Consider the following 19906-nt stretch of genomic DNA (forward strand, 5'->3'; position numbering starts at 1 on the left):
GAGAGATGAAAAGATCAGTTGGTTAAGAGGCTCTGCAGGCAAGACAAGTCAGCCTGAGTCATGCAAAAATGCCCAAAGCCTAACACGGGTTGATACAAACAAGATCTGAAGAAAAAGCTAGCAGACACATGTCGCAATAACATGTCATGTAATGTTATTTCAGTGAACTTGGGTAGACGTGGGTAGAAGTGCTGCAGTGACTAGTGTCTCTCTACCCCTCTCTCTCCTGGGACAGGACAGCAGAGGGGTGGATGGTCTGGAGTGTGTCCACAGACACTCCCCCCTTTGAACTGTGCGAGAGGAGACCCATTAGAGGAGTTTAGAGCCTGTATCTTGGGTTAGAGTGCAGGGCGGATGGGGTCAAAGAAAAATGGCAGAATTCACTCATCACATCAGCTGTCCCTGGGGGAGTTTACTGGCCAGAGGAAGAGGGTCAGATTGAGAGATGGAGAGACAGGGCTCTGGTTTCCTCCCTCTTTCTCTCCTTCAGATCCCTGGGCAGTTTTTCCTTATCTTAGTGGAAGGGGAAGTGGAGAGGTAGGCGAGGAGGGGTGGAGGAGGCCCTCCCATGACCACTTTGACCCAATTAGGAGGCTCTAATTAAGTGGGCCTGTACCCTCGGTCAGGCTCAAGGAAGACCTCACCCACACTTAGGGAAGAACCTGAATAGTGTCACACAAATAGACACACCTCTCATAAAAAGCATCAATACTAATATATTAGCAGTATAATATATACCACAGTCAGCTGAGCTCTAGCCATATCATAAGAAAATAAAGGAAAACATATCTCCTATGTCATACAGACAGGGGTGCTATGTTCTTGTACGCCGGTCCAGGTGGCTGAATTGGCTCTTCCATACAAATCAAATGTGTGCTTTCAAAGCCCATTAAGTAAAACGAAGTACACACTGTCTAAAACCCTAAGGGACTATCCTTCACCCCAACGCCCTGCTGCTCGCCTGCCTGCTGCACATTACATCACTGTGACGATCATGGCCCTCGGCCAGCATCCAAGGATGTGCAACACATTTTCTAATCTGTTTCTAGAGAAAAGGGAAGGAAAACACCAGAAGAAAGAGGCGACCTGCAGTTGGATTCCTTCAAATCAACTGTTAAACGGGTCTTGTGAAAACAGAAATCTGCTGCAGGGGAATATTTCTCCCCTAATGTGCCTTATGGCCAGTAAATCAGTCTTGGCTCTCAGCACTCTTCTCTTTGATTTCCCAAGAAACAAGCCAACAGTCCCCCGCTGCACTGACTGGAGAGCGCACACACACCCACACACCACTATCCATGTGTAACACATGCAATAAGACAGTGGTGTGTGTGTGTGTGTGTGTGTGTGTGTGTGTGTGTGTGTGTGTGTGTGTGTGTGTGTGTGTGTGTGTGTGTGCGTCAGAGAAAGGGTGATCTAATTTTTATGAAATACACAGCAGATTTCTCTCCGATAGCTCTGTCACTCTTTAACTTACCCTTTACTCATTCCTCTAAAGGCAAACGGCTCCTTCAACTGTCCAGTCACTGGAACATTGCTCCACCTCTCTGAATAGCGCATGATCGTTGACCCATCAACCAGGGACCCTTACTGTCGTTCTACCTTTTTATACATTCAGGTTCAAATGAAGCTTGTTGGCAATATCCGCTAGACCAAATACACAGAGTGTACAAAACATTAGGAACGGCTCTTTCCATGACATAGACTGACCAGGTGAAAGCTGTGATCCCTTACTGATGTCACTTGTTAAATCCACTTCAAAATCAGTGTAGATGAAGGGGGAGGAGACGGAAAGGATTTTAAGCTTTGAGACAATTGAGAAATGGATCTTTTAAAAAATCTGGGAAGTGTCCATGCCCCTACGAATTGAGGCTGTTCTGAGGGCAAAAGGGAGGGGGTGCAACTCAATAATGTTTTGTACACCCAGTATATATCATTGTATCTACGGTGCATTCGGAAAGTATTCAGACCCCTTGACTTTTCCCAAATTTTGTTAAGTTAAAAACATTTTCACGTTTTCGAAATGGAAACTGAAATATCACATTTACGTAAATATTCAGACCCTTTACTCAGTACTTTGTTGAAAGACCTTTGGCAGCAATTACAGCCTCAAGTCTTCTTGGGTATGATGCTACAAGCTTGGCACACCTGTATTGGGGGACCTTCTCCCATTTTTCTCTACAGATCTTCTAAAGCTCTGTCAGGTTGGATGGGGAGCGTCGCTGCACAGCCATTTTTTGGGCTCTCCAGAGATGTTTGATCGGGCCTCAGCCTCTGGCTGGACCACTCAAAGATATTCAGAAACTTGTCTTGAAGCCACTCATTCGTTGTCTTGGCTGTGTGCTTTGGGTCATTGTCTTGTTGGAAGGTGAAACCTTGCTCCAGTCTGAGGTTCTGAGGTTCATGCTCTGGAGCATGTTTTCATCAAGGATCTCTCTGGACTCCAAATTGAGTTGTAGAAACATCAAGGATTTTTTTTTTTTAATGTTATTTAACCTTTATTTAATCAGGTAGTAAAGTTGAGAACAAGTTCTCATTTACAACTGCGACCTGGCCAAGATAAAGCCAAGCAGTGCGAGAAAAAACAACAACACAGAGTTACACATGGGATAAACAAAAGTACAGTCAATAACACAATAGAAAATCTATATACAGTGTGTGCTAATGGAGTAAGGAGGTAAGGCAATAAATAGGCCATAGTAGCGAAGTAATTACAATTTAGCAAATTAACACTGAAGTGATAGATGTGCAGATGATGATGTGCAAGAAGAAAAACTGGTGTGCAAAAGAGCAAAAAAAGTTAATAAAAACAATATGGGGATGAGGTAGTTGGATGGGCTATTTACAGATGGGCTGTGTACAGCTGCAGCGATCGGTAAGCTGCTCAGATAGCTGATGTTTAAAGTTAGTGAGGGAGATATAAGTCTCCAAGGATGATCAATGGAAATAGGATGTACCGGAGCTCAATTTTGAGTTTCATAGCAAAGGGTCTGAATACTTATGTAAATAAGGTATTTCTGTTTTTAATTTTGAATACATTTGCAAAAACATTTTTTTTTTAATGTCACCGTCATAATGGGATATTGAGTGTAGATTGCTGATTTTAGAATAAGGCTGTAACGTAACAAAATGTGGAAAAAGGGAAGGGGTCTGAATACTTTCCGAATGCACTGTATCGTCGTTGGATGTAGTGACGTTTCTTTTGTTTCAACTGTTTATTTGCTGTTTATTTCCCTACAGCACCTGGGGTTGGGACATAATTGTATCTAGCCTAAAGGGAAGATACCCTTGTCTAAAACACTCCGTTATTCTTTCCGTCCCAAAAAGAAAGACACTAATGACATGCTCAAATGGATCATCTAGTTTCCAGGAACCAAAGTGTCAAACAAAGGAGTACCAGTGGAGTAGAACAGTGACAGATGATCACCTGCCGGGCCACCAAAGCATGGTGGCCATGGACCAGTGGCTTTAAGAAGTGCTTTGAGCGGCTAGACCGGCTTAACTGTGTGTAACCACCCTCTAAAATCTCCAGCTCACAACAGTCGCAAGAGCCTCAAGCTCTCGAGTCACCGGTCAGGACTACATGAGGAGATACGTGGTATGTGTTACAGGAACTGAAGGACAGCTGTCATTATGCTATGGAATCATCAAATCTGCTGGAACACCATGTCTTCACGTGTCAATGTACATGTGTGATTAAGTAAGTCTATGTCATTTATCATCTTAAAATCTAATTCAAATCAAGTTCAGACAGTGAGGAGGTATGTTCAGGACCTAAAGTAGTGAAGTCACACTGATCGTAGTCTGCCAATGACTGGGTTTACCTTGATTGTCAAACTCAATGTTGTGGCACTCTGATTGGCCGAGACTCCATGGGCAGTAGTACACGGACCCGCCCTCTGTGATGTTGCGCTGGCTGGTATTGGCCTTGGGAGCACCGATCACCACACTGACACTGTTAGGAGAGAGAAGAAACATTCGATCATTAAAATGTCCCTATGTCACCTCGACCTAACCTGCTACGTCCCTCAGCAACATAATAGCTGAGGTATGGCAACCAGTGGGATTGGTTCGCTAATGCTATCTGTAGTCTTTTTTGTCATTGTAATTGGTTAAGATCTACTCTTGGTCTGGTATGAATTTTAAAATGCCTTCCACACCTCCCAGTCAACAGTTTTAGCCTGATGCAGAGCCGGTACACAGGTTTTACTGCTCACAAAGCTCTACCCCTACTTCAAAAACATTTTAACAGGTTCCAACGACAGTACTGTTACATAATATTATAACCATGTGTAATTGTTGCTGAAACATGTGTGCATGTGACATTCTCTCCCGCTCTCTCCATCAAACACACACACAATGGAGAGATCCCTGTGGGGCAAATTGGATGTGAAAACAAGAAAGCAAACAGCCTAAGTGGAGTCACACTGTTGTTTCCACAGCTGTATGGCCCTGTTCCTCTAGACAGACCCTAGCTAACCCATCTAACCCTGCAGTAAGCTAAACGTAAAGCCAGGTCTGGGACAGACATCTAGCTAACCCATCTAACCCTGCAGTAAGCTAAACGTAAAGCCAGGTCTGGGACAGACATCTAGCTAACCCATCTAACCCTGCAGTAAACTAAACGTAAAGCCATGTCTGGGACAGACATCTAGCTGCTGTAACCCTGTGGTAAATGTAAAGCCAGGTCTGGGACAGACATCTAGCTGCTGTAACCCTGTGGTAAACGTAAAGCCAGGTCTGGGACAGACATCTAGTTGCTGTAACCCTGTGGTAAACGTAAAGACAGGTCTGGGACAGACATCTAGCTGCTGTAACCCTGTGGTAAATGTAAAGACAGGTCTGGGACAGACATCTAGTTGCTGTAACCCTGTGGTAAACATAAAGACAGGTCTGGGACAGACATCTAGTTGCTGTAACCCTGTGGTAAACGTAAAGACAGGTCTGGGACAGACATCTAGTTGCTGTAACCCTGTGGTAAATGTAAAGACAGGTCTGGGACAGACATCTAGCTGCTGTAACCCTGCGGTAAACGTAAAGCCAGAACAAAGAACCCCTTCACCAGATCCACCAGCAACATGATAAGTGCTATTCGAGATCCTTGGAACGTCCCTACCCTAAACCCTAACCATAATCCCTACCCTAACCATAACCCTTACCTTCACCATTTTAAATGTCAACTTCAATGGGGGTATTCACATCCCAAGGATCCCGGATAGCATGATCCTAAGCAACACGTGGTCTTACAGGTGAGTCTGAGGACCAGCCAACCAGGCTAAAGATCACAAGGACAGAATATTCAATGACGGAGAAACAAAGACAGCCACGGAATCAAGTAACATTTTATTGGTCACATACACATATTTAACAGATGTTATTGCGGGTGTAGCGAAATGCTTGTGAATGAGAACTTTGATACGAACCACTGAACCAGGACTAAGAGCCATGGCTAAATTGACAGACATTTTTTCCAGTAGACAGTCTGGCTGAACCAGCACAGTGTAGCCATTACCTCATTGCGGCTCCAATTATCCTATCACCACTGGCATGGTGCTGGACAGTGAAGTGGGCAGAAGACAGAGGGAAGAGAAGAGGGCAATGAGTGGAGTGGAGCCTGAGGGGTCTTCCTAAAACACAGGAAGAGCCCACCCTTTCCTGCTCCAGGTCAGTCACCCAATGATGTGAGGTAGTTTACGGTACCGCTATGTTTAACATCTTCCCTCAGGGGACAACTACCCAGCAGGGTCCAGGCAGAGTCCAGAGGAGTCACCCTGGACTCTGAAACCAGCTTTAGTCAAACATCTTTGGTCATCCTTGCCAGTGTCATCTTAGTTAGGATTTAGACATTGGCCATGACTTTAATACTTTCTACATAGAATCAAGGTTTGTAGGAGACTACACTGAGAGCCTGGAAGGAGTAGGTGCCAGCTAAACCTTATGGTGTTGAAAACATACTGAGGCCTAACACAGGGCAAGGTCATGAATCTGAGGATATGGATTTAATGTCACACTATTAGCAGTGGTGGTCTGACTGGTCGCATTATCTTTAAAGAGATACAGAGCAACCCAACCAAAATGAAGGGCAGAAATCCATAGTTTTTTTATTTTTGAAGAGGGAACTAAAAACATGGCCATCTGGCTCAAAGAGAGAGAGAGAGAGTTTACCGGTTTCCGGCCGTGTGTGTGTGTGTACTGAGGGGGGAAGCTCCCTGAAGAGCAGCTAAAGGTGCTCCACCTGTAGAATAATGGAAATCCCAGAGAACCTTCGCCGTCACGGATTGGTTCCCTCGTCACATTTCTAAACACACAGAGAAGTTTGGCAAAAATGTGTTCATATGAACTCCATAGCATATTCTTTGGTTCATCATTTGTTGATGAATAGACCACAATGCTGTGGGGATCTGATTTGGCCATTCATATTTTAGTGCTAGTTATGACAGGAAGAGATGACTCCGACGCAAACATTCAGATCCACAGAGAAAAAGTCACCTTTCGCTTTCTTCAACTCCTAGAAGATAAACACATACGTTTTGGCTGAACTTTTGAGTAAGACACTTTCAACAAAGGTTATTCAATATTGCATAATTTGAAGATGTAAAAATTAGCATGAGTACAGTTAAATATTATTATTATTTTTTTTTTTTTACAAATCCTTGTCCAGTGTAAATTCAAACAAAGACAGAGTGAGGGGGAAAAAAAACAAGCCAAAGAAAGTAGGCTTACTACATCTATTGAGAATCTGATCTGAATACAGGCCAACAGTATTCAGTGAGGATATCATTTCAAAGGGAAAAAAACTCAGGAAACAACAAAACGAGGGGAAAAGGCTTTCATCAGCAAACTGGAAACAGGGGTGTGTTTTCACTACCTCACCACCCACACACCCACTGACACCTTGATAGTGATCTGAAAGTATTGTAAATAAGGAACAATTAGCATTTAATGGGCCTTTATCTGGCAGGGGATCAGTCTAGCTAGCATTAGCATTTTCATAAAGGCCAAAGTGTAGTTGGCTGATTGCTGGATTTAGAAATGGCTTTATGTGTATAAGGAGGGAGGAGACCGTCTGGCCTTGTGAAGATTAAGACAGAGCAGAGGGGAGGTGTAGTGGAAAGGGGCAGTCATTTCGGATGCTTCATGCATACACCAGGCACTTTCAAATGTACAGAGAATGTCGTTGACTGTTTTAGGGGGACATCATTACAATATCTACATCAGAATTTGAATGAGTGATCTCAGAGATTCAGAAAAGAAGTAAGAGTTCCACATTATATGTAGAGGTTTAATATGCCAAGCAGGGGCAGATTGGCCTTCTGCCAACCTCTAGATGGGCTGCTCGAAATTGACAGAAAAAATATATATATATTTACATATACAAATAAAACAATGAAAAAGGGTGACATGGCTGATACGGCCCATGTGCCTGTTAAGATTCTAGGATTTTGGCAATATTTTTCTATTATACTAATCTATAATGAGCCTTTGGACTGATCAGTGGGCAACGTCCAGTCCCCCTACCAAGATGGGCCAGCCCTGTTTTCTGATAGGCTGAGCTGCGGTCATGCAAACACACATTCAAAGTCAAACCCGGCATCAGCAAAGAGACCTGCTTCAACTGTCATCAGTTAGACAGCCAAGATCATGGATCTTAAAAAACTAAAAGGGTGCCTATAAATGTGGACTACTCAACTACTCAAAAGCACATTCTACATAGACACCTCACTCAAAACGTCCTATTTATTGGGCGGCAAAAAACATGATTTGGTCAAACATTGTCCTCATGATTCCTGTAATTTTTTATTTCTGAACAGCAACTATATTACAACCACGATATTTGATATGGCTTTGAGATAAACACCCAATTTTTCAGTTTTTGATTTGTTAAAAAAGTTTGAAATATCCAATAAATGTTGTTCCACTTCATGATTGTGTCCCACTTGTTGTTGATTCTTCACAAAAAAATACAGTTTTATATCTTTATGTTTGAAGCCTGAAATGTGGCAAAAGGTCGCAAAGTTCAAGGGGGCCGAATACTTTCGCACGGCACTGTATTACTCGCTAATGATCCGTCTCTGGATAATAAAGTAGACAAGCTCAGGGCGAGGAACTCCTTCCAGAGAGACATCAGGGATTGTAACATACTCTGTTTCACGGAAACATGGCTCTCTCAGGATATACTGTCCCGGTCCAGTCAGCCATCTGGGTTCTTAGTACATCGCACAGAGAGGAATAAAGAACTCTCCAGGAAGAAGAAAGGCGGGGGTGTATGTTTCATGATTAACCACTCATGGTGTGATTGTGATGACGTACAGAAACTCAAGTCCTTTTATTCACCCAACCTAGAATACCTCAAAATCAAATGCCGACCGCATTACCTCCCGAGAAAATTATCTTCGATTATAGTCATAACTGTGTATATTCCCCCTCAAGCCGATACCAGCCCTCAGAGAACTACACTGGACTTTATGCAAACTGGAAATCACTTATCCTGGGGTTGCACTTATTGTAGCTGGGGATATTAATAAAGCAAATTTGAGGAAAATGCTACAGAAGTTCTACCAACACATTGACTGTAGTACTCGCACTGATAAGACATTGGACAACTCAACTTTTCGAAAGGTTTACACCCTCCCCCACCCTCATGTCGGAAAATCTGATCATGATTCCATTTTGCTCCTCCCTTCATATAGGCAGAAATTCAAACAGGAAGTACCCATGCTAAGTTCTATTCAGCGCTGGTCTGATCAATCGAAATCCATGTTTCAAGACTGTTTTGATCACGCGGACTGGGATTTGTTCCGGGTATTCTCTGAGAATAACATCGACGAATACACGGATACGGTGACTGAGTACATCAGGAAGTGCATAGGGGATGTTGTTCCTACAGTGACTATTAAAACCTACCCAAACCAGAAACCGTGGATAGATGGCAGAATTACCCATGGCAAGGTGACAGGGAAATGGCTGAATACAAACAGTATAGTTATTCCCTCTGTAAGGCAATCAAACAGGCAAAATGTCAGTACAGAGACAAAGTGGAGTCGCAATTCAATGGCTCAGACACAAGATGTATGCGGCAGGACAATCACGGACCACAAAGGGAAAACCAGCCATGTCGCAGACACCGACGTCTTGCTTCCGGCCACGCGAAACACCTTCTTCGCCCGCTTTGAGGATGACACAGGGCCAGTGGCCCGCTCCTAAGGACTGTGGGCTCTCCTTCTCTGTGGCTGAAGTGAGTAAGACATTTAAGCGTGTTAACCCTCGCAAGGCTACAGCTCAGACGGCATTCCTTGCCGGATCCTCAGAGCATGCGCAGACCAGCTGTCTGGAGTGTTTACGTACATATTCAATCTCTCCCTATCCCAGTGTGCTTTCCCCACTTCAAGATGTCCACTATTGTTCCCGTACCCAAGAAAGCAAAGGTAGCTGAACTAAATGACTATCGCCTCATAGCACTCTGTCATCATGAAGTACTTTGAGAGGCTAGTTTAGGATATCACCTCTACCTTACATGACACCCTAGACCCACTTCAATTTGCTTACCGCCCCAATAGATCCACAGACGATGCAATCGCCATCGCACTGCCCTGATGCACAACTGAGCAAGAGGACAAGTACATTAGAGTGTCTAGTTTGAGAAACAAATGCCTCACAAGTCCTCAACTGGCAGCTTCATTAAATAGTACCCGCAAAACACCAGTCTCAACGTCAACAGCCTCTTCATATAGTGATGCGGGCTGGTGTGGATAAAATGCCAGGGATGAATTATAGTCTCAGTCTGCCCCTGGGTTCTAGAATGGCCAACAGAAACATGCTGGTAGAGGTTTGGTTTAGGGTCAGAGGGAGAGGGAGACTGCGTGGCAGCCTGACTACCTGTTTTGCGAGTGCAGCAAGGAGCCAAGGCAAGGTGCTAGCTAGCATTAAACGTATCTTATAAAAAACAATCAATCTTAACATAATCACTAGTTAACTACACATGGTTGATGATATTACTAGCTTGTCCTGTGTTGCATATAATCGATGCGGTGCCTGTTAATTTATCATTGAATCATAGCCTACTTCGCCAAACGGTTATTTAACAAGCGCATTCGCGGAAAAAGCACTGTCGTACACCAATGTATACCTAACCATAAACATCAACACCTTTCTTAAAATCAATACACAAGTATATATTTTTAAACCTGCATATTTAGTTAATATTGCCTGCTAACATGAATTTATTTTAACTAGGGAAATTGTGTCACTTCTCTTGCATTCTGTGCAACAGAGTCAGGCTATATGCAGCAGTTTGGGCCGGCTGGCTCGTTGCAAACTGTGAAGACCAACTTCGCCAAACGGGGGATGACTTAACAAAAGTGCATTTGCGGGAAAAAAGCACAATCGTTGCACGAATGTACCTAACCATAAACATCAACGCCTTTCTTAAAATCAATACACAGAGGTATATTTTTTTAAACCTGCATATTTAGTTAAAAGAAATCCAGGTTAGCAGGCAATATTAAACTAGGGAAATTGTGTCACTTCTCTTTGTCACGCCCTGACCTTAGTTATCTTTGTTTTCTTTATTATTTTGGTTAGGTCAGGGTGTGACGAGGGTGGTATGTGTGTTTTTGGCTTGTCTAGGTTTTTTTTGTATATCTATGGGGTTTTGGTATTGTCTAGGTAAATGTAGAGCTATGGTGGCCTGAATTGGTTCCCAATCAGAGACAACTGTTTATCGTTGTGAAAATATGTCCAGATTAGGCTGGTGTAACCGATGTGAAATGGCTAGCTAGTTAGTGGGGTGTGCGCTAATAGCGTTTCAAACGTCACTCGCTCTGAGACTTGGAGTAGTTGTTCCCCGTGCTCTGCAAGGGCCGCGGCTTTTGTGGAGCGATGGTTAACGATGCTTCGAGGGTGGCTGTTGTCGATGTGTTCCTGGTTCGAGCCCAGGTAGGGGCGAGGAGAGGGACGGAAGCTATACTGTTACACTGGCAATACTAAAGTGCCTATAAGAACATCCAATAGTCAAATGTATATGAAATACAAATGGTATTTAGAGAAATAGTCCTATAATAACTACAACCTAAAACTTCTTACCAAATATATTATTTTTTGGCAGCATGTTTTCATGTTGCAATAAATAAAATAAAACTACAGCATAGCCAACGGTTTAATAAGGAGACCTTGAGCAATCTACTGCTGGGAATATTGTTGGGAATGAGTGTAGGTGGAAGCAAGAAAAACGGTTGTGGCTTCTCTGCATCTCCCAAAGGGATACCCACCTACGCCATCAGAAACACACTAACGACCCCAACCGACCTCAGTCTGATTGTTCCAGCATTAAATTCATTGGTTTAGGCTGCTAGTGTTGAGACCAGAAACAGACTCCTCAGTATAAATGATTGCTTCTGCAATCAGCAGAAATGTTCAACAATACATAAGCGAGGCAATAATTCCACTGGTTGCTGCCACTATTTATACAGGGTTGACAAATTAAGGGGTAATATATAATGATGGAAACGGCTAATCTTCCACTGATCTTCCCAGGCTTAACCCAATGGAGTTTCTGATGAGGTTAGAGAGAGGCAGTCAGAAGCCAAATTCCTCTTGCCCCCTTGCCACCCAAACACAGCTTTTTACCACATTCCACAGTGAATGGTCTTCCTCCCAGCTGCAAAGCTTATGTCACTTGAACACTATTATAATTGCTTTAAGCCAGCCGAGGAAAAAACACATTCATATTTTCTTGGCATCCCAGCGGCGGGCCGGATGGCTGCAGTCACCATCTGCAGTCGTTAACCCTGGATGCCATGGGAATGGTATGGCACAGACAGATGCCCAGGGGGCTGGTAGGCCTACATATGATGTAAAGATTGGAAAAAAGGGCAGGAGGACTGGAGCCATTAAATTAAGAAGGCAGGAATCCCCTGGAATACAGTCATGAAAACTGCCCTGGGCTCCCGAGTAGCGCAGCGGTCTAAGGCACTGCATCTCAGTGCTTGAGGTGTCACTACAGACACCCTGGTTAGAGTCCAGGCTGTATCACAACCAACTGTGATTGGTAGTCTCATAGGGCTGCGCACAATTGGCCCAGCATCGTCCAGGTTTGGCCGGTGTAAGCCGTCATTGTAAATAAGAATTTGTTCTTAACTGACTTGCCTTGTTAAATAAAGGTTTAAAAAACTGGAAAGAAGGAAATAAAGAAAACTGCCAACAGAAGAGTTAGCTCAAGATGCACTGTTAGCATGTGGAAACAGTGCCAGGGAAACTATACCCAAGCATGGATTGCTGTCATACCTTGTCCATAGACAGCTTGCAGGGTAAGGAAACCAATATGTCATTTTGTAATTTGGGTGAACTATCTAAGTAACCCACTCTCTATCTGTAATTGAAATGCACGGTATACAAAACTGTGTACTGGACACAAACTTTTTTGGTCAGTTACTATGCTAAATTTCCAATAAGTATTTTGTGTCTATTTCACAACAATCTGTGATAGTGGGTTGGTTGAGGCCCTCTGCTCCACAAACTATTACAAATAATAAGTAGAACAGCCTCCAAAAGCCTTGGTCCAAACCTCAGCTTGGCATGGGACTATCTGAACAAAATCACAAACATGCAGTCACTCAACTAACTCTTCAAAAGAATCTCCTCACAACAAGGGGAAACCGAACTAACTCAAGTACAGTGACTCAAACTGAATCTGTGGGTGGGTGGATCTCTCTCTCTCAGCAGATATTGAGATCTGGCCTGTGCCCAAACACAACGAGTAAACCGTTACAGCAGTTCTCCTCTTCCACTTTGAGGAACCGGCAGTCGCACAGCGTTGGCGGATTGACACAAATACACTTAAGATAATGCATTACTGTACAAGAGGAGGGTCTTCAGTCAGCAATGCCAACAAACTGTCAAATGGAATCGTCACAAGAACACCAAATATGACATTGTCACATTATCACTAGACCAAATTACTGGAGCTATTTATGACTCACTGTGTCACTGTGGAAGGAAATACCAGTTAAATGTGCTGTACTATAATAACGACTTATTTTGGACCATGTAGAGCCATGACACACGGCCTTCAGTCTGACACACGTTCTTCAGTTCGGTCCAAGCCAAGGCCAGACCAGGAGACGGACTGTCTCCCAACTGCTATTCTGTCTGGTCATCCATTCAGTTACACACACACACACACACACACACACACACACACACACACTGCTGTCCAGGACGTTCTTACTCCTCTGGGCCAGACACAGAGGGAGATGATGAGAGTAGCAGTGTCTGCTGGGATGGCTAATGCTGAAAGAGAGAACACTGTACAGAACACTCATTCATAGGCTCCATCCCAAATGGTACTAATATAGCCATACAGTCAGCTGCTACAGTCGGAACCTAATTACTGTAAATGAGGTAGGAACCTGCTCTGAAAATTCTTATTTTGAAGGTATAGATAAGTTTCCTTTCTATAAATTTACCCCAAATTTCCAAAACCAAACTGCCCAGCGACCAGGTTAAAACCTTGTTTGTCTCACACTCCCATTTTGAGTACTGTACTTCACCAGCAGCAGTTACAACAAAAACTACCCACCCACCAATGTTGATCTGATAAACATTCCCCCCTCTCCCGAACCGGATCTTAATGTCACTGCAAAAACATTTCCTCCCAAAGGACGTTAGTTCAGTACAGCAGGAGACCTGCAAGTCAACAGCAGATTCAGATTCTGTGTTTAACAGTCACATGTACAGGGTTGCAGGTGTGACTGCAGGGTACAGTGTTTAACAGTCACATGTACAGGGTTGCAGGTGTGACTGCAGGGTACAGTGTTTAACAGTCACATGTACAGGGTTGCAGGTGTGACTGCAGGGTACAGTGAAAATCTTAGGCTTCGAGCTCCAACCTGCAGGACTAAGTGAAATAAAATAATGAAAATGGTAATAAAAACAACACTAGAAATAGCTCTATATACATAATAACAACAGTAGCAGAGATGAATAAATAAATGTCAATTGGGGTGGAGGCAGAGTAAAGACTGTTTAGGGGGTGGGGGATGACCATAAGGGGAGAAGCATGACCATTGAGGTGGTGTGGGGACCAAATGAAATAAAAACAATACAAATGTTTATTTTAAAAAGTAATAATATACATATTAACAACTGCACCAGTGATGAATGCCGTGGGGAGGGGGAGGGGGTGATAATGTCAATAGGGGGAGCAGCAGGTAAGGTAAGTGATCATTGAGGGTGGGAAATGTGCAGGGGAGCAGCAGGGGGCCAGGGTGGAGTCGGTCGCTGATGTCCCAGGTGCAGAGAGCTAACTACTGTAACGATTCTCTTCTTGTGAAGTAGAGGCGGACCAAAGCGCAGCGTGGTGGTTGTTCATTGTATTTATTGACGACACTATACATGAACAAACTAACGGAAAAAAACAAGAAACGTGAGAACTCAAAACAGCCCTGTCTGGTGCAAACACAAAAACAGGAACAATCACCCACAAACACACAGTGAAACCCAGGCTACCTAAATATGGTTCCCAATCAGAGACAATGACGAACACCTGCCTCTGATTGAGAACCATATCAGGCCGAACATAGAACTAGACCAAAACATAGAAAAACAAACATAGACTGCCCACCCAACTCACGCCCTGACCATACTAAATAAATACAAAAACAAAGGAAATAGAGGTCAGAACGTGACAGTACCCCCCCCCAAAGGTGCGGACTCCGGCCGCAAAACCTTGACCTATAGGGGAGGGTCTGGGTGGGCGTCTGTCCGCGGTGGCGGCTCTGGCGCGGGACGCGGACCCCACTTCGCCATTGTCTCAGTCCGCCTTATTGTCCGCCTCCGTGGCTTACTCACCATGCCCACCCCTCTCAATGACCCCACTGGACAGAGGGGCTGCTTGGGACAGAGGGGCAGCTTCTCGGGACAGAGGGACAGCTGCTCGGGACAGAGGGACAGCTGCTCGGGACAGAGGGACAGCTGCTCGGGACAGAGGGACAGCTGCTCGGGACAGAGGGACAGCTGCTCGGGACAGAGGGACAGCTGCTCGGGACAGAGGGACAGCTGCTCCGGGCGGAGGGGCTCTAGCGGCCCCTGGCTGACTGACGGCACTGGCGGCCCCTGGCTGACTGGCGGCCCCTGGCTGACTGGCGGCACTGGCGGCCCCTGGCTGACTGGCGGCGCTGGCGCTGGGCTGACTGGCGGCACTGGTGGCCCCTGGTTGACTGGCGGCACTGGCGGCCCCTGGCTGACTGGCGGCCCCTGGCTGACTGGCGGCACTGGCGGCCCCTGGCTGACTGGCGGCACTGGCGGCCCCTGGCTGACTGGCGGCACTGGCGGCCCCTGGCAGACGGGCGGCACTGGCGGCGCTGGGCAGACGGGCGGCACTGGCGGCGCTGGGCAGACGGGCGGCACTGGCGGCGCTGGGCAGACGGGCGGCGCTGGCGGCGCTGGGCAGACGGGCGGCGCTGGCGGCGCTGGGCAGACGGGCGGCGCTGGCGGCGCTGGGCAGACGGGCGGCGCTGGCGGCGCTGGGCAGACGGGCGGCGCTGGCGGCGCTGGGCAGACGGGCGGCGCTGGCGGCGCTGGGCAGACGGGAAGCTCCGATGGCGCCGGGCAGACGCGAAGCTCTGGCAGAGGCGCAGGGCAGACGGGAAGCTCCGGCAGAGGCGCCGGACAGGCGGGAGGCTCCGGCAGAGGCGCCGGACAGGCGGGAGGCTCCGGCAGAGGCGCCGGACAGACGGGAGGCTCCGGCAGAGGCGCCGGACAGGCGGGAGGCTCCGGCAGCGCTGGAGAGGAGGAAGGCTCTGGACGGATGGGCCGGAGAGACAGCCTGGTACGGGGAGCTGCCACCGGAGGGCTGGGGTGTGGAGGTGGTGACGGATAGACCGGGCCGTGCAGGCGCACTGGAGCTCTTGAGCACCGAGCCTGCCCAACCTTACCCGGTTGAATGGTCCCGGTCGCCCTGCCAGTGCGGCGAGGTGGAATAGCCCGCACTGGGCTATGCAGGCGAACCGGGGACACCGTGCGCAAGGCTGGTGCCATGTAAGCCGGCCCAAGGAGACGCACTGGAGACCAGATGCGTAGAGCCGGCTTCATGGCACTTGGCTCGATGCCCACTCTAGCCCGGCCGATACGCGGAGCTGGAATGTACCGCACCGGGCTGTGCACCCGCACTGGGGACACCGTGCGCTCCACAGCATAACACGGTGCCTGCCCGGTCTCTCTAGCCCACCGGTAACCACAGGAAGTTGGCTCAGGTCTCCTACCTGGCGTAGCCATACTCCCTGTTAGCCCCCCCCCAATAAATTTTTGGGGCTGACTCCCGGGCTTCCATCCACGACGCCGCGCTGCCTCCTCATACCAGCGCCTCTCCGCTTTCGCCGCCTCCCGTTCTTCCTTGGGGCGGCGATACTCTCCTGGCTGAGCCCAAGGTCCTTTACCGTCTAATTCGTCCTCCCATGTCCATACCTCCTCGCGCTGCTCCTGCTGCTGCTTTCTCCTTTGCCCATTACCACACCGCTTGGTCCTGTTGTGGTGGGTGATTCTGTAACGATTCTCTTCTTGTGAAGTAGAGGCGGACCAAAGCGCAGCGTGGTGGTTGTTCATTGTATTTATTGACGACACTATACATGAACAAACTAACGGAAAAAAAAAAGAAACGTGAGAACTCAAAACAGCCCTGTCTGGTGCAAACACAAAAACAGGAACAATCACCCACAAACACACAGTGAAACCCAGGCTACCTAAATATGGTTCCCAATCAGAGACAATGACGAACACCTGCCTCTGATTGAGAACCATATCAGGCCGAACATAGAACTAGACCAAAACATAGAAAAACAAACATAGACTGCCCACCCAACTCACGCCCTGACCATACTAAATAAATACAAAAACAAAGGAAATAGAGGTCAGAACGTGACAACTACACTACACTACTGTTTAGTATTCGTGACAGGGTGAAAGCAGCACTGGTGAATACATTTCACATTTTGGTAATTTAGCAGATGCTCTTATCCAGAGTGACTTAGTCAGTGCAGTCTGCCAGTCCTCTGTACTCTAACATACAGTGACACTGATGTTTGAAATATGGGTGGATTTTCCCATTCGTCTTCATGCATTCCGTGGCTCTGATACAGGGTAGTTAACGATGAACAGGGATTCAGATACCCTCAGTTCCATTGTAAAACAAATACATCTGTGGTTTGGATTGCTTTAGACTTGATTGATTTGTGATTATGGGCTGATTTGTGATTATGGGCTCAATGTTAATGGGGCGGCAGGTGGCCTAGTGGTTAGAGCGTTGGACTAGTAACTGAAAGGTTGCAAGATCGAATCCCCGAGCTGACAAGGTAAAAATCTGTCATTCTGCCCCTGAACAAGGCAGTTCCAAGGCTGTTCCTAGACTGTCATTGAAAATAAGAATTTGTTCTTAACTGACTTGCCTAGTTATATAAAGGTGTAAAAAAAATCTCAATGAATCATCCTCATATTATGTAGGTGTTCCATGCTGGTGAGGATCTTAGAGAGTGCTGGAAATTAGCCATAAAATCCATTGTGCAGGGAGTCTCTTTCTAAGCACATTCAGCAAAACCACCAGCAATGTCATTTCACTGCACAAGTGGCAAGTTGGTCATTTCAAACATGGAGCTGAGGTTAGAGAGACTATATTTTCCTGATGCCAAATTGCAACCCACCCCCAGCCCGGAAAAAAAAAACCTAGTCACAGACCCCAAAAACACAATGAGGGATGTTTTTAACACCAGGTCATTCACACCTCTCCACAGTGACCACCAAGGGGGGGGGTCCAGTTCTTTATACCTCTAAAGGGAAAGACACTGGGGCTGACGGAAGGAGAGTCACACAGCCATCCCTCTGATCCCCTCTCATTCACCACAGCTGTCTGGACACAAACTGTCTCTGTTGTCTCCCTTGTGCAAACATTGACCGTGAGAGTAGCAGCATTGTGGTCAATTCCATTTCGCACGCACACACACACACACACACACACACACACACACACACACGCTCTACAAACACACAAGCATTGTATAATTGTAATATTGTAAATATTATATTAAAGTTGTAATAGAGTAATAATGTAATTTTGTTTATGATGTAGACTGTTGTTTTCATGTAATTGTGTTATTCCTGTGTGGACCCCAGGAAGAGTAATGGGAATCCTAATAAATACTAAAATAGTCATTCAAGATTTGAATCTGAACTGGAATGATGGCAATAACTCTATTTTGATTCCAATGTTTGGTCTGGCTAGATCCATTTCCCCCAAAAGGAGAGTGCCATTGCAAGTCTGTACAATGAATGGAGTCCCTTTTTGACCCTAATAGGGCAAAAGAAACCAGGACTGCTGTCAGTTAAAGATTCCTGGGGTGTTTCAGGGCCCCAGTCAGCAGGCTAAGCATGTCCCCATTAACCTTTAAAACAACACACTGGGGCAGCAGGTAGCCTTGAGGTTAGAGCGTTGGGCCAGAAAACCGAAAGTTTGCTGGTTTGAATACCAGGGCTGACAAAGTGAAAAATATATAAATGTCACTGTGCCCTTGAGCAAGGCATTCCCTGGCGGAGTTGGGATATGCAAAAATACGCATTTTTATTACACACTTGTGTGTAACAGGACAAATATAAGCACCCCCAAATTATTATTATAATACAGAATGACCAGACCAACCTCACAGGCCCGAAGCGAGAACAGAGAAAGACTCAAATAGGCCTTTTAAAAAGGGAATAAATAAATAAAGAACATGGGAGTCACATGGAAAGTTTCTCAGATGGAAAACAGCAAACATTCACACAAAGAGCCCCATTGTCCAACACAGAGGGCCATGAAAAGCAGCTAATCGCAGAGCAGAGAACCTGAGTGAAGAATACCTTGGCAACCCAAATATACAGGCCCAATTTAAACAACGTCCACCCCTCACACGAACTGTAATTTATAAACAGCAACTCACAAAAGAAAATAGCAAAAATGAAAACAATACCAGAAATCTGCTTGATCATATGGTGAGGCAGACAGTGCAGACACAGAAAATATTTCTGTTTTAGCAGCTAACACAGCCCCTGGTCCAGTATTAATATTGGTTTAGCAAAAACCTTATTTAAGAGGGTAAACTCCAGGAAAGTGACCAACATGAACGATGACCTGACCTCGATCTGGGTACGACACAGTTAAACCATCCATGATCTAATGGAGAACACCACCAAGCCCATCTCAAACACGTGGTATCCATGACTAAATATCTCCTTATGACTGCCTTCCAATGCAATCTGTACATACACTACACCAGACCCACAAGAAAGACAGAGACAGACAGACCCCATTCTGCTCAGCCCACAACATTTGTGATTCCCAGAGGATTTATTTATTTGGGTCACCATTAGCTTTTTGCAGATGCTACTCTTCCTAGGGTTCACATTATCTCACTTCATCCAAGTTAAAATTGTCTCTTGACATATCGCCCTTTCTCGATGGACAGGACTACCTGCTGTTATTGGAGTAAATAACATAAATATACGGTCCAGAAGCAGACATCGATCAGTCCAGACAGAGACACTCCCGGACCGCTAGGCCTGTCATCTATAGTCTGACCTCTGACCTCAGCCATGTTAACAGTCCACACCCTGAATCCCCGTCTGGCTCCAGAAACAGGGAAGGAGGAATGTGCAGTTCTGCTGCTGCTGGATGGACGGAGAGGTATCAAGCAGTTTTCCTCCTCAGCCCGGTGGATCTGCTGTGGCCTCGCTGAGATTCATAGAGCCAAGTCAGGTTGAGGAGGAGACCTGTCCTGACAAGGCCCCATACTGTGCTGCTACTTCTCTCTGTAGACTCTACATACAGGGGACCATAAATAAAGTCTCGCCGGTGTCTAACTGACAGGGGCCCTCACACACAGTTCAT

The 19906-nt window shown here is 46.0% G+C and overlaps 1 protein-coding gene across 1 annotated transcript in view; it reads right to left on the reverse strand.

The window, feature by feature from the left end:
• Positions 1–19906, reverse strand: part of itga5 (integrin, alpha 5 (fibronectin receptor, alpha polypeptide)) — a 54540-nt gene that overhangs the window by 31154 nt on the left and 3480 nt on the right. The window contains exon 2 of the mRNA XM_036947020.1: positions 3822–3952. Coding sequence (XP_036802915.1) covers positions 3822–3952 — 131 coding nt within the window. The remainder of the gene's footprint in view (positions 1–3821; positions 3953–19906) is intronic.

Source organism: Oncorhynchus mykiss, chromosome 16, assembly GCF_013265735.2.
Source record: "Oncorhynchus mykiss isolate Arlee chromosome 16, USDA_OmykA_1.1, whole genome shotgun sequence".
NCBI classification, from domain to species: domain Eukaryota; kingdom Metazoa; phylum Chordata; class Actinopteri; order Salmoniformes; family Salmonidae; genus Oncorhynchus; species Oncorhynchus mykiss.